Source organism: Emys orbicularis, chromosome 1 (genome assembly GCF_028017835.1).
Source record: "Emys orbicularis isolate rEmyOrb1 chromosome 1, rEmyOrb1.hap1, whole genome shotgun sequence".
Lineage (NCBI taxonomy): Eukaryota > Metazoa > Chordata > Testudines > Emydidae > Emys > Emys orbicularis.
In genome coordinates, this window is record NC_088683.1 from 47,395,650 (window position 1) to 47,423,487 (window position 27,838).

The following is a 27,838-nucleotide window of genomic DNA, read 5'->3' on the forward strand; positions in this document are numbered from 1 at the left end:
TATAGGTTTGTTGCACACATGTTGGCTGTTCCTTGAATCTGGACAGGAAAATGTGCTCCATGAATAATAAGTTACTGAAAAACCAGGTTGTCCCGTTCAAGCATGCAGATCTTTTATTTAAATATTCCTCTGCTGTCTATTCATTCAGCATAACACATGTATTATGCTGTCTTCTGAAATACGTTAAATGAATTTCAAACAAAATTGTCAAAAACAACAACCTTGGTTTCTTTGTATGATACACAGAAATAATTACATTTCATTTACAGCACAGATGCATTTTACACAGTCATCAACAGTCATTCACTACCAAAACAGCATTTAAATCACCTAGAACACCAAAAGAATGTTTATTTTCCAAATTCAAAATAAATTAATCATTTTGCATAAGTGATATGGAAATAGACAAGAATGGCATTCGGAAAAATCTTGCCAAATTATTTCTTAACCTGTACTTTAAAAAAGAAGATAAAATTTGTAATCGGGGATGTAAGCGCTATGCAAATATTGCTGTATTGCAGTTTCTTTAGTCCATATGAAAAATAAAATTAAGAGGCCAAATTCTTAAACCCTGTGTGATCTCAGTGGAGTCAATGGGATTGCACAAGGCCTAACTCAGTTCAGGGCTTGTCCCAAATGGTTTTCAGCAACTGCCATCTTATATTAGTTTCCAGATGTAATTAATTAAGAAGCACCATGTGAGAAAGAAGAAGGTGTAATAGATTGTTAATATCAGGGCAGTTTTCATATCAGTAACTGTTTCAGCAAATGCTAGGAACAAAGCCAGTCTTTTTTCCATGAGAAATTATGAGTAGACGTAGGAAGCAAGTAAAAACTAATGTAGTGAACCCAGTTTTACAACACTGTAAGAGAGAGGAGATCAAAATAATTGATTTCAATGGAATTACTTGACATGTTCACTGTTAGTCAGTGAAAAATCAGTTTGTTGGTTTCTTAAAAGAAATTCAAGTTTTGATTCCATTTATATAAACAGTAGAAACTTGCTAATTTGCACAAATGAATGGGAACTACATAGCAAATTAACCAAGTTTGTGAATAAGTGAACAAACATTAAGAAAACAAGGATCACCCATTGCAAAATATACTCTCTTCTTTTGTCAGGTGTAATTTAGTTTTAATTTATGACAATATCATAGTAGTGAATATTCTGTAGCATACTTTGTAAAAATAAAATCTCAGCCTTCATTACAGCGTCTGTTTTTAAATCTTTGCTTATAGATAAGGCGAGACCACCAACTAGTTGTGTGGAGTAAAAAGGGTGTAAATTAGCAAGGTTCTACTTTCATAGTGTATTTCCTCTTAATATAAATGTTAAGCTCAGTCAAGGGAGTAGTTAGTAATTGGTACCATAAAGTATGAAACATACAACATTCAAACTATTTAAATAACTATGTTTTTCACTTGTGGTGATGTCTTCTAATGCATAGAGCTTTGTGATTGGCATATATCTATATTTATATGGAGCCATGCGGTAATTTCTGCTGATACAGTATTTCTGCTATAAACACCTACTATTCCATGTGCACTGCATTTTCAAGATGACAAACCTCTTAACATTCTTGTCTTCTAGTAAATAAAACTGCAGTTAGCAGAAATCTTTTGGTAAGAAAATGTAGATTTCCATAAGACAATGAAGCAAAAAAGGCATTTTTAAATAGTAAAGTCTTAATGTCCATTTATGGCCCTGATCCTACAGCTAAATTCCCATTGGAGTCAATCATAATTTTGCAGAAAATCTCAAATCTCTAGTTTATCAGTGTTTCTTGGGTATAGTCTGACAAGATATGAAGCCCCAAATAAATTTTTGGATGCTGGTTTACAGATAACTACAAGGAAAGTTTTAGCAAACTGTTTTCACTAAATGTCTTCCAATGCTCAACATAGACAATATTCTGGATACTGCAGAAAAACAAAGAGGTTTAGAGCTAAGTGTTAGTTTGTCACAAAACCCCTTAATTTCATTTCAAATGGGATTGACACTGTAACACCACACTAGAAGACTGGTTCAGGAAATACAAAGGTAGGCAAATGTTTGCAGAACAAAAGATTAAGCCACTTCATGAAGAGTCTTGGAATCCCAAAGAAGAAAGCAACATTAGATCAGATAAATGTGCTGCATCATGAAAATAGAGATTACAGTGGACAAAAAGAAGTATGACTGAAAAGTACATTTGTGAGACACAGTTTTGATTATATGGTTATTTAAAACTTCTCCACATTAGAGAAAATATTTTCTATCCACGGGGTTCATGGTGTAGATGAAGTTGTGCAAAATATTTAAACAAATTAATCCTGATTCCTGATACAACAGATATACAATGAATTATTGCAGTTGTAGCAGTACCAAGGAAGCAAGATAAAACAATAATAAATATTGAACTAACTGAACACCTTGAGTTCGCTAATGAGTGTTTGAGTAAGAAATACTGCATTTTCCAAAGGTAAGTTATTTGTACAACTACCATGGAACATTAACAACCAGCAGTAAGTGCACAGAAATGCCCCTTTCTACAGTAATATTTTATCATGCCTAATCTGAAAAACAACATAAGTAAACTGAGATCACAGCTCCAAAGAATTTCAGCATGCACTATGGTTGTATTTCTGCCAGTCAGTACAAACATATTTCCTATGAGCATTTTGTTTCCCCCCCTTTTTCTTCTTCTTTTTTTAACAATAGGGAGTTTGTCAACAAGTTCATGGTTTATCAACAGGAAAAAATGACGTTATCAAAATGTTTTTCATTGTTGTTTTGCATTCAGCCGGAACATAATGTCCAAACGTGGGGTATTTTTTGTTTGTTTTGTTTGTTTATTTTTTTTAAAAAGTTCCCATGGTAATAAGAAGCATCAATGGGGGACATTTCATTGTGCTCATATAGTAAGTCAAAATGGTCACAGAAGATTGCGCTGTATAACCGTTCAGACGCTGTGTAGAAACTCTGTTTGGTTGCCTGCTTCACGCGGTACAACACTGAAACCCAAAATGTTTGAATTCTTCTGACCCCCTCAATCTGTGGCTGCGGTAACACTGACCAAGGGGGTATTGTCTTTTCCAGCTCTCTCCTTCTCCAGAACTCTTCTCATTGCTAGAGCTCAGCTGGCAAGTGGTCTTTATTCGAATTGTTTTATAAAGCAGATACTCTGACAATATTTGCACCTGAATATGGGGGAGATTCTGGCCTATTATCCCCTTCGGGTGTGGTCACTGGGGGTGTTGGGATGCTGATTATTGCTGTTGTGACGTAAGGCTGCTCACAGTTTAGTTTAACACACTCTTCCATTTTGGCATTTAAACTGGATCGGCTAAAGGGGGAAAAAAATCAATGATGTAAATGTTTACATTGTTATAAACTTCTCTGCTTATTCAATTCCATTATCCCAGCCAACGAGCTTAAAGTCTGTTTTGTTATCAGGTAGGAGAAACACAGATACACTGCAAACACGGCCTCTGCTCCTTTGGTCATTGGACGTGCAGCATGTAGCCGAGGAAGAACGATATGTGACTCCTATTAAAATACTTAGCTCTCTTGGTGTTTTTCACAGAAATACAGGACGGAAAGGGACTTCCTGGGTTATTGAGTACAGTCCCTGGCTGTCACAGACAACCCCATCATATAAACCTGTTCATAAATTTATCTCCACATGTACAATTATCCAGACACTTTCCTTTTGGTTATTGTAGGTCCATTGTATTATTTTCTTATTTGCAGTTTTGCCAACATTAGGTGGTTCAGTCAGACACAACAAACCAGGAATTGATCTTAACAATCATGAGGTTTTATTCTGAGTTTTAGCTCTCTGGGGCAAAGGCCCCCTTTTTGTGGGTGCATTTCAGGAAAATCTTGAAATGTACAAAAGGAGGCGAGAGATGGGCTGAGTAAATTACAGGATGAATAAAGATTCAACTGCTGAGAAACTCTTGTCTACTATAATTTACCCAAACTCCTAGTCTTCCACAACAGTCTGTGACAGAGAGCAGGAGACCTGGCTGCAGAGAATCCAGGGCTGAAAGTGGCAGTAGGACATGATCATAGATCAGTGTGAAGGATGGTGGTTTTGTGGAGCAGCGTTTAAATGGAATGTAAGTGTAGGAAAGTGAGAGGAAGACCTGCACCCTAGTTTTAGGGAGGTAGGACACTTTGGACAGGGCATTAAAAGGGCCAGCGCCCAAAGAAGCAAAATGAAGCTGACCTGAATTCTAGTTACAAGGCGGTCATTCTTTCCTTACACAAATTCTACCCCTTTAAACAAGGGAGGGAGCAGGGCTGGCCTTACCGTGAGGCAAACTGAGGCAGCCACCTCAGGTGTCAGACTGGGGGGGGGGGGGGGGGGCGCCACTAGGACCCAGTGTGTAGAAAACTGTGTCTGCTGCTGGTGCATATGTATTCTCTCTGCTCTAGATGCACAGAGACGGTGGAGTGCTGTGCTGGAGGACGGAGGGCACAAGAGACATAACAGGCAGGCAGGAGAAAAGGTGAGAGGGAATAACAGAAAGCAGCAGGAGCTGCAGAGAGAGAGAGGAGGAGGAACCTCTTATGTCTCTTTCTAATACCCCAGGAGCCTGGACTGATTAACACCAGCTTCTCAGGGAGCTTCCTGTTTCCTGCTGCTTCCCTGAATCCACTTGAGGAGAACAGGCAGTCAACTGAAGTAGTAGGAGCCAGTTAGGCCCTTAAGACGCTGATATCTTCCCTCACTCAGGCCCTGCTACCAGCCTGCTTATTTGTCCCCTTCAACTGAGTGTTGAGAGCCACTATAGCTGGCACAGAACAGCAGTCATGAGTGAAAGAAGAAAATGCCCCTCTGGGGCAGCATTCAGAAAAAGAAAGCAAGCAAAGGAAGCTTTTCTATCTAAGCAGGAAGGAGCTCTCCTGAGATACATAGACACAAATGTTCACGGTGAGACTTCCGGCCCCAGTGAGGATGTGAGTGGTGAGGAGATGCCTGATCTTCCAGTTAGTCAGAGTGCAGGTGACCTGCCAGCTACTGCAGCATCCATATCTCCATCTCAAATGGATGTAACCATGCACATTCCTGAAGAAAAGTGTAGATCAGAGAAGAGTGTGGTGGAGGCGCAAGAAACAGCTGCTGCTGAGTTTAGTTCCTTAAGTCTAGATGATCCAGGACTGTGGACCCACTTGAGCAGTAACCTGAGGGACTTCCTTGTACTGCATTGATCACAGCAAGTGAAAAACTTCAAGTTCCCCAAAGACAATGAAAATAGAAGTTTCCATCCAACACATTACTGGCATGAAATCCCCAACGGTGACAAAGTGGAGAGGTCATGGCTTACGTACTCAAAAACCCAGAATGCTGCATACTGTTTTGTTCCAGCCACATTGGGTTCTACAGGAACAAAGGACTGGAAAAATCTGGCTAGAAATCTGGCATGCCATGAGAAGACAGCAAATCATTGACATTGATGATACCACAGGAGCAATAAATTCTAGAAAGTGCTCTCTGACAGTCACCATTGCAGGGACATTTTCACTAGGTTCTGTGTTGTTACAAAACACACCATTAAAGTCATTTGTTCCATATGGCTGATGTCAGGTGTGCAGTCTAGAATAACAGAGTAATATCTTGCTGACTTCAGAGCTGACACAATCTTCTGTTTGACTTTTGTTGCCAGTAACTGTATGATCTTATTTTGAATTGTTTTTCCAAGGTAGTGGTGTGTGTACATTTCTTGGGTGGTGACTCTTCTTAGATGCTCCTGGACTACAGCATCAAACTCAGCCATCAGCTCAACAATTTTAAGGAAGTTTCCATTGTTTGGCACATACAGCTGATCTGAATTGCCACACAGTGCTAGGTTTTGGGTAGCAAGCATTCTCACAATGGCAATGAGCCTTTTCAGAACATTTTGCCAGTAAAGAGACTCTGATGCAATCTTCTCTTGATGCTGATCATCTATGGTGGCCTTTAACCTTAGTCTCATCTCAAGCTCTTTCCACCTATGGAATGCTCTCTGTTGATTTGCTGCCTTCTCATGGCATGCCAGATTTCTAGCCAGATTTTTCCAGTCCTTTGTTCCTGTAGAACCCAATGTGGCTTCTTAAAAAGCTGGAAGATACAGGAATTGCGATAGCTGACATGAGAGGTCAGGGCTATGATAATGGTGCCAACATGAGAGGAAAGAACAGAGGAGTGCAGACACGGATCCGAGAGTTAAACCCTGGAGCTTTTTTTGTCCCATGCAGTTCTTATTCATTGAACTTGGTGGTCAGTGATACAGCATCAGCTTCTAGTGAGGCTTCTGAATTTTTTAATGTAATTCAAAGCATCTATGTATTTTTCTCTGTGTCAACTCATCGATGGCAAATTTTGAAGCAACATCTGGGAACATCCTCTCTGACACTGAAACCACTGAGTGCCACATGATGGGAAAGTCAAGTGGAGATGATAAAGCCTATCAAACACCAAATTGGGAAGATAGATGATGCCATAGTTGCCATTATGGAGGATAATGCTACGACAGGAACTGTTCGTGGGAGAACAGTGGCAGAGGGAAATGGAATCACCAGAAACATACCCAACTTCAAATTTCTGTGTGGCTTAGTGTTGTGGCATGACATACTGAAATAAATGTTGTAAGCAAGAGACTCCAAGGTGTTGACCTTGATATATCTGGAGCAATGGAACAACTGGACAAAGCAAAGTCATACCTACAGGCTTACTGGTCAGATGAGGGATTTCAAAACGTTCTGAAGAGTGCACAGAAGTTGGCAGAGGAACTTCACACTAAAGCTATTTTGCCACCCATTCAAGAATACAAGAGTCACCGAAGAAGAAGACATTTTGATTACGAGGCACGGGATAATCCCATAAGAGACCCCAAACAACAATTCAAAGCTCAATTATTTAACCAGGTGCTAGATTGTGCAATACAGTCAGTTGAAGAACGTTTCATGCAGCTCAAGGAACACAGCAGTATATTTGGGATGTTGTGAGGAGTTTTGGAATATCATACTATACCTGAAGAAGACCTACACCAGCAATGCAGGGCACAAGAGACAGTGTTGACACATGATTACATGAGCTATATTGATGCGAGTGATTTAGGTGATGAACTGAAAGCCCTTTCAAGATACATTTCAGCAGGATCAACTCCAAAGGGTGTTCTGGAATATATGTGCTCAAATAAAATGACCATCCTCTTTCCAAATACTTTTGTTGCTCTGCGCATACTACTAACACTTCCTGAAACAGTTGCCAGTGGAGAACGCAGCTTCTCCAAGCTGAAGTTAATAAAAACACATCTACGCTCCACAATGACACAGGAGAGGCTGGTTGGCCATGCAACCATCTCAATAGAACATGAGCTGGCCCAGACTGTGGATCTTCAGGAAGCAGTTCAAATCTTTGCAACCAAGAAGGCACGGAAAGCACCACTTTGATTATTCAAACAGATAAAAATGCCAATGTTTACTATGCAGACAAGAAAAGTTACATTTGCTGTTCAGGCATTTGAAAGTTAAGTGTTACTTAAAATTTTTGAACAAGGCATTTTAAGTTGTTAGTTCTCCTTTATTGGGGTAGGTAGCAGAGCAGTACCATGAGAGGAGTAGAACAGGAAGAAGGCAGAATTGAGACCTTTCAAAGTTTTGGCCCAAGCGAGGAGGCATGGGGGCGTCATTGGAGCTCCCCGCCTCAGGTGCCAAAATGTTGTGGGCCGGCCCTGGGTCACGGTAACTGAAAGTGAACAGGAGGAATCCAGCAAGGTCCCCCATTACCATAGAAATCCTCCATCCCTCACTGACACCCTTCCCGACTTGCCTTCCTATGCTGCTAAAAGAACAGTAGCTTTGTGCCCCCCAAACCTTTACAAACGAGACCCACATTAGGTGTTACCAATAGCGTTACTCTTGCTAGGTGCACTGACCTACCTGCAAGGCCTTGACACCACATTGCCGTTTCATAAAAGACAGACATCAGCAATTTCAAATGTAGTCCTAAAAATAGCCTCGCCTGACTCCCAACTCTATCCACTGGCCTATGCTCACTCCCTACGTATGTCTACACTGTAGTTAGACACCCGTGGCTGGCTCGTGCCAGCTGACACAAGCTGTGGGGCTGTTTCATTGCAGCGTAGATTTCTGGGCTCTGCTGGGGCCCAGACTTGAGGACCCTGTGAGCTGGGAGGATCCCACAGCTCAGGTAGCAATCTGAGCCTGGAAGTCTACACCGCAACAAAAGAGCCCAACAGCCCGAGCCCCATGAGCTTGAGTCAGGTGGCAGTGGCCAGCTACAGGTTTTTCTTTGCAGTGTAGATGGCTGATCTAGTTTGTCACACCAACCCACGGGTGCTGGAAAGACTGCAAAAGTGTGGGGGCCAAACCCTCCCACCCCCCACCAGCCCATCCCTCCTGGAGCCCCTGGCTCCCCCTCTCCTAATCTTACACTCCCTGCTGGCCTGACCAAGCCCCCTGGATGAAGGTGCCATCCCACTGCCTGGATCCAGCCAGTCCCTGGCACCAAGAGGAGCTGCAGTTTTGGCAGGTGAGGGCCCAGCTACTGGCACAACATCGAGTGGGACCTTGGTGTTGGCTGGCCAGCTGGCCAGGCTGCAGCATGCATCCTCTCAACCAGGTCTTGAAAAGTAAGGGAGGGCAATAGCCCTTTGCACCCCTCCCCCAACCGTCTCTGGTGCCTATGCCCCAACCACTGCCACCTATTATTGCTTCAAGAGGTACAACCAGCAGTGCTTTCATGTTGATGGGCACAATTGTGACTCACCAGCTCTGTGTCTAAGGAAGAGTGGTGAGGGTGGAAGGAAACCAGGTTCAGATAGGGCAGACGAATGCAAGTTTTCTGCCCTGTCTGGGCGGAGTAGGAGAAGGTGACATTCATTAGCTCAGATGGTGCTTCAACATGGCAGCCAGTAACTGGTCACTTGACTGGAACAATATGGGCCAACTAACAATAGCTAGCTCACAAATATGAATGGTAAGATAGATGATGGGGAAGGACTGGGATGAAGGAATCTGTCCACCTCAGGGACCTCATGCAGAGCAGCTGCAAAGCCACCATTACAGCCCCATGGGATGTAACAACAGCTAGGGTCCTGCACACTTTCTAGCTTAGTGCTCACTAGCTGTGTAGTAGTTGCTCCATTGGGCATGCCTTTAGCCTTCCTCTCCTGTGCTCCATACCCTCCTTTTCCAATCTGCACTGTACTCCCCACCTTAAGCTTTGTGCAAGCCCCTGCTTCCTCCCTTCCCCTTCTTCCACACTAGAAAGTAACAGTTCCAGTGCATTTAGAGCTTTCTTTGTCCACCAAGGAGGTCGGGGTGGGGTGGAGGTATATCTGGGCCACAGTAGAGGGAAAGTGACACCTGGAAAGGTTAAGTGACTTATCTAAAGTTACACAGCAAGTCAGTAACAGAGCAGTCCCTTGCTCTTTGCTCCAGACTTTGTGAGCTACTGAACTATTTGTAATCACATGAGCAGTGACTCACAGTATTTTGTATTCACAATTATCAGTTTAGCCATGCACCTGAGGGTGGGTTCATGTGCACACTGAGCTGCTGGGTGGACTGTATATTTGTTCTTGGGGGACAAGCAGTAAGAGACAGTTAAAATCTAAATTCATTGGATTGTGAGATTTACTCCTATATGTATATATGTATTGTTGTTTTTAATTCTTCTGTGTTTGTGCTGTGAGGGAAGGGTGTGCTGGAAAGTCACCCAGCAGAAGACAGGTCAGAGCCAGACAGAATTATTCATGAAATACCTAGGCTGTGGATGCTGGTTCCACATATGGTTGCCAGCCCTCCGGGAATTAAAGATTAATCTTTAATTAAATATTAGGTCGTGATTAAACCTCCAGGAATATGTTCCCTTCCACCACCCTTGAGTAATGGCAGAAAAAATTACCTCAGCTGCAAGTCAAGGAGCTTCTGGGTTGCTCATGGCAGTGAATTTCTTACCTGCCAGCTATTCAAAATTTCACTTAAGATCAATCTCTATAGCAACCTGTGCTGAAAATGATGCTTTTTAAATGAAGGTATATTTCAGTTCAACATACAAACACTTTTAAGTCTAGCATGACTTTCCTGGTGTTTTCAAAGACTGTATCCATACACATAAATATCAAAACGAAGTACTTGATACATGAGGGTGCAGAGAAGATAAGGAAATTCTTGCTCCCTAGCCTCTGGAGCTACATTTTTTCTAATTTTTCCAATAACTTCCCTAGCCAGGGTTTATAGTTTTCTCATTCATTATATATTTTTAGAGAGGAAGGATGGTCTGAAGACTAGGGAACTGGACTGGATTCAGGAGATCTCGTTTCAAGTCTCAGCTTTGTCACAAACTTTCTGTGTGAATTTCACAATGTCACAATCTTCTTGTGTCTCTGTACCGCATCTAAGAATAGGAATAATAATACTCTCCCCTTTTTCAGTCTTGTATAATTGAATTGTACACTCTTCCAGGTAGAGACTGTCTCTTATGTGTTTGTACAAGAGCTGGAACACCTGGGTCCCAGTTTCAGCTGGGGTCTCTAGGTGCTATTGCAATACAAATAATAAATATTACAATATTTTTTCTGTGACTTGCATAAGCATTTGCTAAACAAAGACTAAATCCCAATAGCAGTTGGAGGTGCAAAGCCTCTCAGGCTCTGGGCCCATATTATTTACCTTGATCTGCCATTTCAAGACTTGTGTGGCTTAGGAACCCCTGCCCAATAAGACTCAAGAAAATAAATGCTCGTTTGAATGGGCAGCCCATTAATACTAAGGAATGCGGCTTACTTATTTTGAATTTGCATCAAATAACACCTTCCCACTTAGACTACAATCTAGACCTCTTCCTTACTGAGCAAAGGTTTGCCATAGCATTGCATCTCAGATTGCTGTTAAAACTAAAATAAATACCTGTTAGATAGAGATGTTCTCTCCACACATCTGATCTGAATGGTACTAAGTTCTTGTATGCTGCCTGGGCGGCTGCCAGTTATATTGGTGTTTGGAATGCGGAAAGTCTTTTTATGTCGTCGTGAGCAACAAGTGCTGGTAACGCCTTGTTGGGAAGAGAGAGAGGGGCTGTCGCTTGAGGATCGATTGACTGTGGATACCTCCATGCAGCTGTCTTCATAGACATGTTCATCCACAAACTCGTGATTCTGGTCCCGAGCAATCAAAAACATGGTAAAAGCACACACACAAAAAGATAGGATTATAATTGAAAACATTCATGATGCTGATTGTCAAAATCCACTGTATTAGGGCCTGCTTAATGGCTTAATTTTACACAACCAGAGTCTGGGAAAATGACAAGGATTGCAATTTTCAACCCATATCAGGATGGGTTGAATATATTAAAAGTGTCAATACAGAGTCAAAATTACCAAACTGTTAACTTCAGTTTTCAAAAAGTTAATGCAAAATTTTTTGTAGGATGGCAAAACATTACTCAGATATTCTTACTAGGGGCTATTGTGTAATCTATAAAAAAAATTTGAAACATTTTCCAGGCTTTTTCAATTCTGTTTATATAAATGCTCTAAATGGGAGTAACAGCATCCATGATTATGTTTAAATATAGTAAAATAATACTGACTTTAATTTTTGACTCAGTCTGTAAAATGTCATATTAAAATAAAGGTGTGAAATCATGACTTGAAACAATACATTACACGATCCAGGAATAAGCCTGTGTTTATCAAAAAGTAAAATGCAACCTTAACTGTAGTGTCCATTGGAAAGAAGCTAAAATAAATACCAAACATTCTCTACAGAGGTTACTATTACTAGTTATAATAGCTTAATATATCTAAATTAGTTCATAAGACAAAGCCTTTAATTCAGTGAAATAGTATTTATTCACGGGATCTTTGCTTAATCCCAACATAGATAGAAATCCTAAGGCACATCATAGTGGGTGGCCTATGGAAATTCCAAGTACAGTAATAGCCATTGTACTTCGACTCTTCGTATGTGATTATGAAGCTCGACTCACAAAATTGCGACTGCCACAGTTTACCTGCACACCAAGAAGGGTAAACTGGTGGTGTGGTTTTACATTGTAAGAATATATGCCATAGAATTAAGGTAGAATCCCAAGACGAAATGGACAACAGGATGCTGATGCTTATAATCCCATTATTTTGGATTGTTTGAGACAACTTCTGTTTCCAAATTCCCAACTGCAGATGCTTTGACACTGAGTTGGGAAACACTGGTTTACACTCCACATAATCCCATTTACTTCAACTGGGTTGGTTCTCTGCATTTTCATTTACTAGGGGCTAGCCTACACTGGAATCGCTCCAGTGGCATAGTTGTACCAGCTGTGCTGCTGTAGCGCTGCTAGGGCAGATACTCTATGCTGCTGGGAGAGAGCTCTTCCATCGCGATAATTACTCCATCTCCCTGAGCAGCGGTAGCTATGTCATCAGGAGAGCATCTCCCGCTGATAGAGCGCTGTCCATACCGGCGCTTAGGTTGATGTAATTTGTGTCACTCGGGGGGGAGGCTTTTCCACACCCCGAGCAACTTAAGTTATACCAAAGTAAGCGCTAGTGTGTACAAGCCCCAGGATAAGGAAAACTATTTCCTTCCCTAAAGAAGGATCTACTAACATGGAATGTCATTCAGATGCCAATAGGTACTCTGTGAATACATTCATGTTGTCCAAAAGAAACATAGCATAAGTAGAAGAAAGTAAGTACATATTCATCAGCAAAGTGAGCACCAGCACAGTAATTTCCTAAGGCAGCTGAATGTTTGGTACAACTGGAAATAACTTGTTCAGCATGCCATTGCTATTTGCTCTCCCTCATACCCTCCCTGACCCATATAATAGTCAGGTGTCAGCTTGTGTGGAAGGAAATGGTGTAGAAGAATAATGATTTCAAGTGACACAAGGAGAAAGAACTGCTTGTGTAACTTCCTTGAAAATTGACTTTACACAGTTAATGTTCATAAACAAGACTTCAAATGCAATTAGAGTCTGGATATGGGATACAGAGAGAGAAATTACTTAATAACTGTCTTCAGGTTATAGGGGCTTCCAGTATGTTTGCCAAGATCTCTGGTAGTTTTCCAATAGAAAACAGTTTTGTGCTTCCTAAAGCTATTATGGAGCTATCAAACAGAATTCAATTAGCATAGTCTATTAAAGAGTGATGCTGAGTGAACTTTTAATATAGACTGGAGATATTTTGAAATTATATAATGGCTCAAACAAATATATTGAATTATACATGTCAAGTTTCCAGCATATGGGATATATTAATTTACTGTCATACAATGAACTTTGACATATTGGATTTAAAATATGCATTTAGGAATTCAAGCCTAAAATAATTAAAATTTAAGAAGTCCAGATTTCTTCTGTGAGCTGTAAATTAACTGTTAAATATTAGCTGAAAAGATATCCTGTAAAAAATACCTCTCTGAATACAAGTGTTGCCATTGCAAAAGTAATTTCAAAGAAGAAAGCTACAGGCCATAACTTGCCATCCACTGCACTTCTCAGAGAAGATGAAAAGAGATGAAAGGCTCAATGGCCTAAAAATGTTGGAAAGAGGGTAGAGGAGCCAAAGTGGCCTCTGTTGGATGCTGAAGAAGTCCTTCTGCATAAACCCCCTTGTAGCTAGTATCCACTGTCTTCAAAGAAGGAAGGGAGGCTTAGAAGGTGTGTGGCTAGTTTTATCTCCACCCTGAATAAACAAACACTCCTCACCCCATAAGATGAATATTCCCAAACTTGCATTTTCTCACTTAACTTTTGGGAAGGCATGATCTGGCCATCTGACTTTATCAATTGATCAGTTACAAATAGAATACATACCCCTGCTCCTAAGTAATTACCTGCGTGTGTTGTGGGTGTGCACATATCTGGGAGGTAGGACTCAACAGCCAAGAAAATTGTTGTATGCAGTGTTATTGTAGCTATGTTGGTCCCAGGATATTAGTGAGAGAAGGTGGGTGATTGGACCCACTTCTGTGGGTGAGACAAGCTTTCGAGTTTACACAGAGCTCTTCTTCAGGTCTGGGGGGAAAAACTCAGTGTTACTGCTAAATACAAGGTTTGAACAGATTGTTTAGCATATCTTTTCAAACCTTGTATTTAGCAGTGACACTGAGTTAGTTTCCCAGTTCTGAAGAAAAGCTTTATGTAAGCTCGAAAGCTTGTCTGTCTCACCAACAGAAGTTGGTCCAATAAAAGATATTACCTCACCCACCTTATCTCTCAAGAAAATTGTTGAAAAGCAAACAAATATCATGTATATTCCATAAAATAAGATCAGGCTTTTACTATACATTTTTTGAAGAGCCATTGTTAAAAAAGAAAAAAAAAGGATCAAGTTTTCCATTATTAATAACTTGGGGAGATGGAAAAGCTTCTGGGCCTGATTCAAGTCCCATCCAAGTGAATGGGAGTCTTTCTATTCAGTTTTCTGAGAGTTGGACCAGGCCTGTTGCTAAGGTGAAAGTTTGTGAATTCATTTGTAAAGTTCAAGCGGAAAGCAATGTCCAAAGCAGACGTCTATGACTGAGGGCAAGTCTACACTACAGCGCTAGGTCGGTGTAGCTGCACTGATGAAGCTATGCTACTGTAGCCCCTCAGGTGAAGATATGCTGTGCCAACGGGAGAGTGCTTTCCCGTCAGCATAATTACTACACCTTGGTGAGAAGCGTACGCTATATCAGCAGGAGAGCATCTCCTGCCAACATAGCGCTGGTGTGGCCAGCGTGAAACTTGCATCGCTTGGGGGAGGGGAGGCTTTTTCACACCCCATAGGGATGTAAGTTAGATCGACTTAGGCTGTAGTATAGACATGCTCATAGTTCTACTATGGTATGCCTCAAAAGTGTTCCAAAAGGATAAAACTGTAGTAGGGGAGATAGGTTGTCAGGCAAGTCCTTTGTAATATACATTTAAAGCCAGACAGTTTGTGCTATACTGTACTTTAAATCAGAAATGAATATTAAAAAAGACAGCATGTAAAAAGCATAAGCACCTGAAAGATGACACATAAGTAACTAAATGACAAACAACAACTGGACCATGTTAATTACAAGGCAATTGAATAAACAGGCTGTGAAAATAAAAATATGAAGTTATACACGTACATAAGTTGTATTTTAATTTAATAACGTGTGTAATGGAGAAATTGTTATTATGCTCTCACTTGAACAGGAGCAATAAAAAAAGCTTCTGCATATACTTTCTGTTTTGAATACAGCAGATGCAGTGCATAAAAGTCCAACATTAAACAATAAAACTAAGACAAAACGTCAAAACTTTGTGCTATATGTGCATACCTCACAGAGAAGTTATACAATGACTAGAAAATGCCACTTGGCAATTTTTCATCTTGAAACTCAGCCACATATGTTGTAACATATTACATTTTTGGGGGGGAAATGGACCCCAAATTTTTTTTGGAAACCTTTGATTCATGAAAATCAAATGCATGATTCTCTAACCTTGTGATTCCATGAATATGATGAGCATTGAGCAATGTATGAGGGAAATTTAACATAGTTTGCTAAATTTCCAAATGATGAGACATGATGCCTGTGCACATATAGACAATCTCTGATTTTTTTCTGCTGTAATGCACCTTCATACAATTAGCTTGTAACACGTCAACCACAGAGATGGGCACCAGCCACAAAATTCAGATCCCAATTCTGATTTCTAGCACTTAAAATTTGAGTGTTTGAATCTGGAATTTGGGCCCATCTCTGGTCAACATGATCTAAACTCTTTGTCAGGAAATGGCAAAGTATTGTACATACTGATGGTCACTACCAGATAATTTGTTAGGTGCATCTACATTTGATAAAATCAGAGCTAAATTTGTAAATTGTACCTTAAATGGTGTTGAACAGCTTATTGATAAGATGGGATCATCCACAACATAAGATAAACCCTACATGGCAATATGGTGACAGGAGAGAAAATACAAGGACAAATATAGATTATTTTACCATTTCCCAATGTGAAATTATTACATTTACATAGGTTACACTCAATGTAATTATTCTTCATGTCCTTAGGTTCCTTAGGAAATAATAAACAGGAAATGATGTAAAAACAATAATGATCAGGATAACAGAAATGCCTCTGTGACATTTCTGACCAGAAATATTTTATCTGTGAATGAGACATATGGCTTGTTAATATTCAAAGTCAATATGGCTCATCAGGCAACACACCTTTAAGATAAACAAGGGAGTGGTATGGTTAGCATCATATCCAACCGTGTTGGACTTCCCTATCTTCTATGGATCAGGTACCCACTTTGCAGCTGGGTGAACCTGAGGTGATCTCTCAGTGTGAGATCAAGTGAGACTCCAACCCACAACCTTCAGGATTGCAGTCAAGCGCCTTAACCACTTGGTGCCCACACCTCATTCTTATTAATATTACTGAAGTGTAATTATGTTTTAATTTAACATTCATGATGGCTGTATAGTTATCCAGATATTAAGCAGTAGACACATGCGGTCCATCATCTGGTTTTGACTGCTTGGAAGTTTTTAACCAAAGCAGGTGTGTTTTGGTGGTTGTGAATTATTCAGTTATTCCTGTAAGGGGCTGTCAGAGCTGAGGCTAAACCAGAGGTGGGCAAACTATGGCCTGTGGGCCACATCCAGCCCGCGGGACCCTCCTGCCCGGCCCCTGAGCTCCTGGCCTGGGAGGCTCGCCCCTGGCCCCTCTCCTGCTGTTACCCCTCCCCCACAGCCTCAGTTCACTGCGCCGCCGGCGCAATGCTCTGGGCGGCAGGGCTGTGAGCTCTTGCCGGGCAGCGCAGCTGCAGAGCCACGGCCTGACCCGGTGCTCTGTGCTGCGCGGTAGCGTGGCTGGCTCCAGCTGTGCGGCACGGATACCTGCCCTGGTGCTCTGGGCGGTGCGGCTGTAGCGCCGCCAGCCACCGGTGCTCCAGGCAGTGCGGTAAGGGGGCAAGGAGCGGGGAGGTTGGATAGAGGGCAGGGGAGTTCGGGGTGGTGGTCAGGAGGCGGGGGTGTGGATAGGGGTTGGGGGGGTCAGAGGGAAAACAGGGGGGTTGAATGGGTGCAGGGGTCCCAGGAGGCAGTCAGGAAGGAGAGGGGGGTTGGATGGGGCAGCAGGGGGCAGTCAGGGGCAGGGGTTCTGGGGGCAGTCAGGGAGAAGGGGTGGTTGGATGGGGCAGGAGTCCAGGGGGCAGTCAGAAATTTGAGGGGAGGGGTTGATGGGGCGGTGGGGGGCAGTCCGGGGCATGGGTCCAGGGGTAGTCAGGGGACAGGGAGGGGGTGGATGGGGCAGGGGTTCCGGGGGACCGTCAGGGGACAGGGAATGGGGGGTTGGATGGGGTAGAAGGCCGTCAGGGGGTGAGAAGCGGGGGGGAGGGTCAGATAGGGGGCGGGGGCCGGGCCACACCTGGCTGTTTGGGGAGACACAGCCTCCCCTAACCAGCCCTCCATACCATTTCGGAAACCGATGTGGCTCTCAGGCCAAAAAGTTTGCCCGCCCCTGGGCTAAACGATTCAGTAGCGCTGCACCTGCATCTCAATTCAGAGGATGAAGTTGCAGATTAAGATGGTGAGTACTCTCAACTTGCACTCACTTAAATTGGAGTTGAGTGCTCACATCACAGGAAGTGCTCAGCAACTCATAAGATTGAACCTAAGGACCCAGAACTTCCATCCTTGCTAAGGAGAAAGCTTGCATTGCCTGAATTGGGAATTTTGCATGAGTAAGGACTGGAGGATGGAATCCCTAGAAACTTTACTGTAGCACAGTGTGTAAACATGCAAATCATAAATTAACTCTTTCTCTGTATAAATATATATAAATCCAGATCCTCAGCTGGAGCCTATTGGGGTGTCCCATTAAGGTTAATGTCCTTATGTCAGTTGAGGATCTGACCTATGATCTTTAAATGTTACTATGTACATTGCATGAAAATAAACTAGAAAATTTCTAAATCAGCCCAATCTACAAAATAGCCTTTGGTCCTGGGTAAGGACTGTAACATGAGGAATTAGGAGAAATAAGCTACTACAAAACCAAAATTAGGTTTACAGGAAGACACTGATTCCATTTTCTTACCGTGGTTTTTTCCAGACAGTGAAGCAGGTGGTGGTGCTGTGTTTCAAAGGAAGAGCCAGATTTGCTAAGAAAGTTCTGTTCTTCCTCCTTGTTGGACTGTAAATACATAGAATTCTCTATTATTTTCATTTTTGAACAAAAGTCTCTTAGCCAAATATTTGATGAAAACAGACTTGGGGTGTATACTGCAGTATATCTGCAGTGCTTTATCAGGGCAAAACTACATGATATAAAATAAATCAGTTTGCGCATGATGTCTTTTTTGTTTATTAATCAAAATATTTTCTCTGCTTTCCTTGCAACCCTTCTTGAATGTCTCAAACCTCAGCATTTCCACAGAATCATACAAATGTAGGGCTAGAAGGGGTCTCAAGAGGTCATCAAGTCCAGGTCTGGGCTGTGGTAGGACCAAGTAAACCTACACTATCCCTGACAGGTGTTTGTCCAATTTGTTCTTAAAAACCTCCAGTGCCGGGGATTCCACAACCATCCTTGGAAGCCTATTCCTGACCTTAACTACCCTTAGAAAGTTTTTCCTACTGTCTAACCTAAATCTCCTTTGGTGCAGATTAAGCCCATTACTTCTGTGTTCTATCTTCAGTGGACGTGGAGAACAATTATTCACTGTCCTCTTTATAACAGCCCTTAACATATTTGAAGATTGTTATCAGGTTCCCCTTCAGTCTTCTATTCTCAAGACTAAACATTCCCAGTTTTTAAAACCTTTCCACGTAGCTCAGGCTTGCTAAGCTTTTTGTCATTTTTGTTGCTCTCCTCTAGACTCTCCAATTTATCCACATCATTGATAAAGTGTGGTGCCCGGAACTGGATGGCCTTTTGTGTATAGTTAGAACAATGCAACTTACAGATGTAATCGTCATGTTAAGGTGCTGAGTGTAAAATCAGCACACACTTCAATGGTCATAAATCTAACTGATGGTAAAAGATTTTTCCGTGTGTATGGGCCTTTTTTAAAAAAGAAAATTGCATATAGTTGTCTTATTTCCTCTTGAGATTGTTTAATAATGCTGACGAATTTGTGGTATTACCCTTTATACAAAAAAATCATGTCACTGACTAATCCCAAACCACTGAGTTCAGAAAGTGTACAGCAGATGTTACAGACACAGAATGAAGAATTATGTAGAAAACGTTTCCTGATTTATTAAATGCTTTTATCATTATTCATTAGAGGGCACTAAACTAAATTGGGATGAAAATGGGACTATATCAAATGTCGAAATTAGAGATGGGCATAAAACGTCCTCTAGGTCCCAACACTCCAAACTTTGGGATGTATAAAATCCAGATTTATATTTAGTTGCTTGAGCACATTTGTAGTTAAAATTTTATTTCTCAGACCATAAAGATCAGATCTAGATCAACATTTTCCCAAAATTTGAGGGTGCCCAGAGGCAGGGTCTTGGTTTGGCTCAGAGAGATAGTGATAACTATGGACTTTTTATTTGAACCAAACTTCAGTTTAAGTTTGGGATGTATTTGAATCCAGAGTTTGTGAACCATCCCATCCTCTGTTATTTTATACACTGTCATCCAGTCCTGTAATCTTGCTTAAACAATAATAGTTCAATTTGTCCTTCTTTAACCTACTTCTATTGATAGTATTACTTATAGAGTCAGATTGACTAGTCCTGATGATAAATAGAATAAACGGCAGCTGTGCTATTATTAAGTAGCTCTTCTGGAGCTGGATTACATAAATATATTACCTGGTGAAGCTGGTTACTCAGTAAGCCATTTCGTTTGCTCTGCATGTAAGCATTAGCAGTCCCACTCTTTGCTGCTCGAATTCTAGCAAGTCTGGCTTTCTGTGTAAAGAAGGAGACAAAAAGAAATGGTGGCACTTCTACTTGTATCCATTAGTCTGTTTATAGAAAGCAGCTAATTGGAATCTGCTGTTTATGAATACCAATGTCATAATCGCTAAAGTGATGGTCATTCAGGCAACAAATCAAAAGAGTGTTTTCCCGGTTAAACTGCAAATTAGCTAGCAGCTTTTGTTTCTTTCCATGAATCAGCCAATTGGAACAATGATTTGGATAAATGATTATACATATTCTCATAATATTAGGCGTGTTATATTTTCCTTTTTCTGTGGCAGTGATCATGTCACTTCTATATCTGTCTTGCAGGTCAGGAATGTTGCTTCCATCTCAACCTATGTCATTTCTAATCCTTCAGTTAAAAGTTCCTCAAAAGAAAGGTCAATGGTCCAAGAGAACATAACATTTCAACTGCTATAAGCCACGAAGAACCTCCATAGTTCCTCAGATCATTCTAATTTTCAGAGAAACATATGTATAACAATGAGAGAGAAAGGCGTCAGTACACAGAAAAGCTAAATTCCTGAGTTCCTGCTAGCCCTTTCTAAAGCCTTCTACTTGCTGCAAGGCGTTTGTTACATTTTGTTTATGCCTACCTGTATAAAGGTACTTAATACGAATCACCACTTGTCCCAGTCTGAGCATTCTCTTGAAATTGTAAACAACAAATTGTTGAGAGAGGATGGGCCAGTTTAGCTCTTGTTTGTGTAGTGTGGCAAAGCACCTCCTTTACCTCACCAGGCTCAGCAATTCCCTCTCTGGGAGGGCGGGGCAGGGGGGGGGGAGGGCACACCTGGAGTAAATCTGTCCCACTCTGGAGAGTTTTTATTCTTCAGTATTTACAAGGTAAAAAGTAGGCCATGAAGTACTTTTCAGCCAAACAAAAAGAGAATACCTTTCCCTGGGGGGTATTGCCTCATTATGCTGGCCTCTGGATGCCAGTCCTTACCCAAACAGTCTGTTAGCATGGTTGCTTCCCCTATAGGGAAGAGAGCCGCCTTACACCTAGGAGAAGCCATTTCTTCCTGCCACAGCTTATATTCCATCTCTCCTCATTCTCTCTCACCAGAAAAAGGGTTTTTTAAAGATCCTTAATTGGACTCGGGAGTCCCTTGTTGACCTGAGATAAGCTGTTTTCAGCTCCTGGGGACAGGGTCTTGACCATTCTAGGGCTGATATGCCTGTCTTCTACCATTCTCTTGTGGGTGTGGAGTTGCTGTTGCTGGGCCCAGAGCACCCACTTTAGCTTTTGTCTGGGCCAGACCCCCGTTCCCCGCTACCTCACCAGCTGGTGGCAGCTATTCCTTGGGGAGTCCTGCTGGCCTGCTCCCCAGAGGGGGAGTGAGGGACCCTGCTACCATCTGTGGGGGCTCTCTCGGCTGGCTGTTTGCTGCTGTGGAACTTGCTGCAGGTGTGAGGAAGAGGAAGAGGAGTTGCAGTGCGTGGTACACCTGGAGCTACTGCAGGACATTGTGGAGGGTTTTTTTTCACAAGACTGAGTGACTTTAACATCTTTACTCCTGTGGTGGTGATTCTTGTTGTTGTTCGGAAGGTGGGGGGGAGAGACATGGAGCCCTCCCCCTAGTCCATCTACCACCCTCACCACCACCACTGCCACCCCCCTCCATTACCCTTTCTCACCATTTTGACTGCTCTCTGCTCCTGGACTTTGCCGCTTGCCTGGCTTTTATCCACCTGGCTTTTGCAGCATCGAGCAAGGGCTTTTAAACCGCAAGCGCACATGCCTTTCCTGTCCCCTTGGACTTGCCCTCCCTTCCTCTGCTGCTCTCGGCAGGTGGGCTTCCCCCACCCTCTGCTTTGCCCACAGGCCTCCCCGCAGCAGTTTGCCCCCTTTCCCTGTGTTGCCTGTCCCGCCCGCTCCTTGCTGCCTATTTTTGCCTCCCGGCCCAGGTCCCAGTCCTCTGGCACTTTCTGTTTGTTTGCCTGCCCCGCTCCAGTCCCTTGGTGTTTGCTAGTTTTGCCTGCCCTGCTCTGGCCCTTGCTGCTGGTCCCAGTGGGTTTCCTACCCTGGCCCTGGTCTGCTTCCAACCCGTTCCTTTCTCCCCTCACCTTTTGTTGTCCCCTTCCTTGTCCAGCCCCCTCACTCCATGCGCCCATGTCCCTCCCATGCGCTTGTGCCCCTTCCCATTTTCTGTTGAGCCCCTTTGTTCACTGCACCCCCTTATGATATTGTGATCACTCCCCTCCCCAGTGCAGCCAGAGGAGCCGGTATTTCCACCACGTGTCAGTGATCGCACCACCCCCCCCTTCCTGCCTTGATCGATGTCCCTGAGCCCCCTCTCTCCTTGGCGCCCTCCTCCCCTGCCTGCAGCCTAGCGGGGAGGAGCGGTTGGCTTTACCTCTTCCCGTTTCCCTCTCTTTTTTCCCCCTTCTCTTCAGTGCTCGTCCCTGTCCCCTCTGCGAATGGTGGGGGAAACGGCAGGTGGGCCCCCCCCAGAGTTGCCCCTGCTGCCTCCCCTCCACCTGCTCTCCCATCTGTCCCTCAGGCTTCCCTCTCGACCGCTGCTGCCAGACTGCTTGCCATTGCCCCCGCTAGGGTACCGGCGGCAGGCATGGGTATGGATTCTGTTGCTGCCATGCCTCCTATCTCCTCTGTTCTTGGGGGAGCCCCCCCCCCTCGACTGACAGAAAGGGCAAGGGAAGAAAAAGGTCAAAAGCCCCACTCGGCATGGCAAGCCCCTCCGTAGTAGGGGCTGAACCCTCCACTGCGGCCCTGCCGTTGGCCATGGCCCCCCCGCCCTATCCCTTGCCGTTCCTTCAACCAGCTCTGGGGGCGTCCCTCCCCCATCCCCCAGAGCGTATGCCTAGGGGGTGGCAGTCCCTCTGCCCGCCATTTTGTCATCTACCCCTGCCACTGCCTCCAGTTCCATTCCTGGCAGCCGGGGCCCCTTTCCCACCCTGACCAGGAAGCATGGCATCCGCTGCCTCCTGTTTCCCACCTCGCCCCATGTCGAGACCTATGTGCGGGCATTGGTGAGGGTGGTGGGGCCTACAGCCCTGGAGGGGGCCTCTAAGATGTACGGGAAGGTGGTCGTCTTCCTGGCATCTGAGGCCACTGCCCAGGAGGTGGTGGAGAAGAGCCTGGCCATGGGGGCATGTACGTCCCCCTAGAGCCCTTGGAAGACCTGGGGGTACAGGTGGTTTTTACCTTTGTCCCACCCTTCTTTCCCAATGCTGCCATTTTGCCTTTCCTTTCTTCCCTGGGGAAGCCCCTGTTGGTGATCAGCCCTCTCCTGCTAGGCTGCAAAGACCCCGCCCTCCTTCACGTCCTCTCATTCCACCAGCAGGCATAGGCACCGACTCCGTGGGTGCTCTGGGGCTGGAGCACCCACGGGGAAAAATTGGTGAGTGCTCTGCACCCACTGCCAGCTCCCCGCCACACCCCAGCTCACCTCCGCCTCCACTCCGCTTCCACCTCCTCCGCGAGCGTGCCCCGTGCCCGCTTTTCCCCCCTCCCTCCCAACTCTTTAACTGCAAAACAGCTGTTTCGCACGGCAAGTGCTGGGAGGGAGGAGGGGGAACGCAACGCACTCAGGGGATGAGGCGGGGCCGGGGCGGGGATTTGGGCAGGGGTCCAATAGGGGCATGGAGGGGGCGGAGTTGGGGCGGGGACTTTGGGAGAAGGGGTTGGAATAGGGGCAGGGCAGGGGTGGAGTCGGGGTAGGGCCGGGGGTGTGAGGGACGTGAGCACCCTCTGGCGCCATGAGAGGTTGGCGCCTATGCTGGCAGGTGCAGATTCAACTGCCGCCGCCGGCGTGTGACGGGTCCTTTTTGGTGCCCCCCAGGTGTCCTGGTACCGGGTGTACTACTCTTCAGGGAAGGCCCCGGGGTTACCTCTGCTGGGCGACGGGGCACGACTGCCCCTGGCCCGGCACCGTGGGACTCCTGGGACCCCCGAGTCCCGGGAGGGCACCAGCCCTGTCACCGCCAGCGACCCTGGTTACCTGGCACCAGTAGTCATCCCTCCTTCTCCCCTGCCTGCCACTGCCTCCATTCGGGCCATGGGGGTAGTTCCCCGTTGCACCCAGACGAGCAGGCGGGCCCCACCTCCATCATATGTAGTTCAGCGGGGTCTGCGGAGGAGAGGACAGCAAAGCCATGGCCGGGCATGGAAGAGGGCCTGCCCCAGGGGGAGCTTTCCCTTCCCCGCTCTGCCCCCCCCCCATTACCTCTCCGACCTCCAGTACCATCGTCCTTGCCCCCTGGCCCCACCCCTGCTTGCCAGCCCTCCGCTAACATCTTGGAGGGCTGGGTCCTTGTCCAGGGGAAGTGGGGCAAGCGGAAGGTACGGGCTCAGCACCTCCCCCTTGATGCGGAGGGGGGCCGCTGCTGCAGAGCCTTCCATCGTGCCCCCGATAGGGCCCAACAACTAGAGGAAGCTGGGGAAGTCGTGGCAGCAATGGGGGGCAGAATCTCCCCACTTCTGGAGTCCCTTCTTGTGGGTGCCTCAGATGGAGCCCCCCCCCATCCCCTTGTCATCTGCGCTCCCCAGCGGCACCGAAGTGAGTGCTGACTTGGTCGCTGGCGGGGAGGACCCCGGGATAGCGGGTGGGGACTTCCGCTCCATTTTTGAGGCAATCGAGGCCCTGGGTCTGACCCCAATGACCAGCGGGCCTCGATCCAGGCAGCGGTTCCTTTACGCCGCCCCCTCTTCTCCTTTCTCCCCTCCCCCTGACTGCTGCCACCGCTCTTACTTTGGGGGTGCCCCTGGGTTCGTCCACCGGCCCGGCCATGGATGGCACTCTGCTCATGGCTGCCAAGCCCACTGAGGCGACGGCCAGTGCTGAGCGGCCTCCTTGAGCCACTGGGTGCACCTCCTACCGATGCAGGGCAGCTGCCTTCCCTTCCGGTCGGGGGCCCGACTGCAGATACCCTGCTCCCTGATGCGTGGCTGTGGGTGCTAAGTCTGTTATGGCACCCGAACCTGGCATCACTGAGGGCCCTCTTCCTGTTCCCTTGACCCACAGGCCCGGTCAAGAGGTGCTGCATCCCAGTAGCTTGGCTGCCAGGGCCCCCGATCTCAACTCTGCCCCTGCCCCTGATCCTGGTCCCGTTCCCGTCCCTGATGCCATTCCTGCTTCCTCCCCTTCCACCCATGTTATTGCCACCCCCAGGATCATCTTGTTTCCCTTTCTGTCAATAGCCCCCAGGGGGCGGTTTTCGTGTTCCCCTCACCCGACCCCTTAGGGGGTGCTGTTTTCCCTCCATCCCCCCCCCCCTCCCATGCCGGGGTCTGAGATGGACTGTGTGGCACCAGCAGAACAGGCCCCATTCTGAGGGTTTGCTCCCGGCCTGCCCATCTCAGTAGGCCGTGGGGATCTGGCCGGAGGATGCCCAGAGTTCTGCGACCCCAGCCCCTGATGTGCTGTGAGACAAGCTGCGCGTCTTTCTCCTGGACACTTGTGGTTCCCGGAATAAGGTGCAGCTTGCTCTCCAGCACTGGGGGGTGACGGGGGGGGACGGACTTCCATCACGTCCTCCAGGCCATAAGGGCCGTTTGGGGGAGGGTAAAGGGACTGGGAGGCAGGATGCTATGGCCTACCAGCAGGCCCGCAGCTTTCGTGACTCCCCGATAGCTTTCAGGGTTGGTCACAGACTGTTGCAGGGTCCAACGGAGGCCGTTAGCATTCCTTCCCGTGAGGATCCTCCTCAGCCTTCATTATGGCACCAATCACCTTCGTCATACTAAACACCTGGGGCAGTAGGATGGGTCTCCGCAGCTGCCAGGTACTCTTCTTCCTTCGGGACGGGGGGTACTCTGTGGTTTTCCTGCAGGAGACCCATACGGATCCAGCCATTGAAAAGCTCGCTGGTGGCCGGAATGGGGGGATTTTAGCCATCTCACAGTTCGTACTGCTGGAGTGGCCACCCTGTTTTCCCCCGACCTATGGCTCGAGGTGCTGGGGTTGCTGAGGTTGTGCCGGGCCGCCTACTGCACCTCCGGGCCCGCGTGGAGGGGCTGACATTGAACCTTGTCAATGTCTATGCCCTGACATCGGGCCCGGAGCAGGTGAGCTTTTTTTCAGCAGGCGTCTGCCTTCCTCAGCTCCTTGGATCCTCGTGAGTGCCTGGTCCTGGACGGGGATTTCAACACCGCCCTTGAAGAGCGGGTCCGCTCGGGGCCGAGCAGTGCCCGGCCACCGCGGACGTCCTCCAGGAGATCATAGGCCATCGCTCCCTGGTGGAAGTCTGGCACAACCACCACTCGGCCGATGAGTTTATCTTTGCTTATATCCGGGTGGAAGCAGATCAGGCGCATCACTCCTGGTTACATCGCATTTATTTATCTCACCATCACCTCTTGCAGGTCCACTCCTCCAGCATCCAGCCAGCCCCGTGCTCTCTGACCACCATTTGGTGGCTGTGACAGCCTCTCTGACTTTGAAGAGGCTGGGGCCGGCCTATTGGCACTTTAACAATAGCCTGCTGGAGGATGTGGGCTTTGTGGCGTCCTTCCAGGAGTTTTGGCTGTCCTGATGAGTGCAGATATGTGCCTTTCCCTCGGCGCAGTGGTCGTGGGGAAGGTGCATGCCTGGCTCTTCTGTTGTGAATACACTTGGAGCGCCAGCTGGCAGAGGGATGTGGTGATAGAGCAGCTGGAGCAGGAAGTCTTGGAGCTGGAGAGGCGTCTAGTCGCCAGCCCCGGGGATCCATCCCTCTGTGGAGTATGCCGGGAGAAGCTCTGAGCCCTTGAGGACCATCGGGCTGGGGCGCGTTTGTTCGATCCTGTATCCATCTCCTTCAGGTGGACTGTGGCTCCTGCTTCTTCTACTCCCTGGAGAAAAAGATGGGAGCTAAGAAGCACGTGACCTGCCTTTTGGCAGAGGATGGTGCCCCCCTCATGGATCTGGAGGAGATGCATGAAAGGCCTAGGGCCTTCTACGTCACTCTTTTCTCCCTGATCTGACCGACGGCGAAGCCTGCAGTGTGCTTTGGGACAGACTCCCAATTGTCAGCGCATGCGACCGGGACCAGCTGGAGCTACCTCTCACTCTGGCCAAGTTGTCAGAAGCCCTCCATCTCATGCCCACTAATAAATCTCCGGGCATGGACGTGCTGACCGTGGAGTTCTACCGCATGTTCTAAGATGTCCTTGGCCCGGACCTTGTCGCTGTATGGACCGAGTCCTTGGGGAGCGCGGTCCTCCCTCTGTCGTAAAGGCGGCCTGTGCTCACCTTGCTTCCAAAGAAGGGAGACCTTCGCAACCTTCAGAACTGGTGTCCCGTCTTGCTCCTCAGCACAGATTACAAAGCTGTAGTGAAAGCCATCTCACTGTGGCTGGAGTCTGTGCTGTCGGACCTGGTCCACCCTAGCCAGACCTACACCATCCTGGGCCTCACCATCTTTAATCATCTATATCTGGTCCGGGACCTCTTAGAGCTCAGGTGTAGGGATGGTCTGTTGTTCGCCCTCCTGTCCCTGGACCAGGAGAAGACATTCGACAGAGTGGACCATGGGTATCTCCTGGGCACTTTGTGGGCATTCGGCTTCAGACCCCAGTTTGTGAGTTTTCTCCAGGTGCTGTACATCTCCACAGAGTGTTTGGTTAAGCTCCACTGAACCCTGACCGCACCGGTCAGCTTCAGGCGAGGGGTGCATCAGGGGTGTCTGCTATCGGGCCAGCTGTACACTCTGGCCATCGAGCCCTTCCTCCATATCCTCTGTAGGAGGTTGACGGGGTTGGTGCTCTGTGAGCCAGAGTTGTGGCTGATCCTATCAGTGAATGCCAATGACGTGCTTCTCATGGTCAAGGTCCCGGGCGACCTGGTATGGGTGTAGGCTTGCCAGGCCATCTACTCGATGGCCTTCTCCACCCGGGTCAACTGGGTCAAGAGCTCTGACCTGGTGGTTGGGGACAAGTGGCAGGTGAGCACCCTTCCACCCGGGCTTCAG

The 27,838-nt window shown here is 46.3% G+C and overlaps 1 protein-coding gene across 3 annotated transcripts in view; it reads right to left on the reverse strand.

The window, feature by feature from the left end:
- Window positions 1-3,148: 3,148 nt before the first annotated feature.
- KCND2 (potassium voltage-gated channel subfamily D member 2) overlaps window positions 3,149-27,838 on the reverse strand; it is a 418,036-nt gene continuing 393,346 nt past the window's right edge. Inside the window, exons 3-7 of one of the 3 annotated variants that reach the window (XM_065417539.1) lie at window positions 19,828-19,909; window positions 18,081-18,196; window positions 15,859-15,918; window positions 10,907-11,154; window positions 3,149-3,326 (exon numbers count right to left, since the gene is read on the reverse strand). In XM_065417539.1, the coding sequence (XP_065273611.1) occupies window positions 3,149-3,326; window positions 10,907-11,154; window positions 15,859-15,918; window positions 18,081-18,196; window positions 19,828-19,909 (684 nt within the window). Of the gene's footprint in view, window positions 3,327-10,906; window positions 11,155-15,858; window positions 15,919-18,080; window positions 18,197-19,810; window positions 19,910-27,838 lie in introns of all 3 variants that reach the window. The other 2 variants (XM_065417548.1, XM_065417557.1) reach the window with 2 other exon arrangements.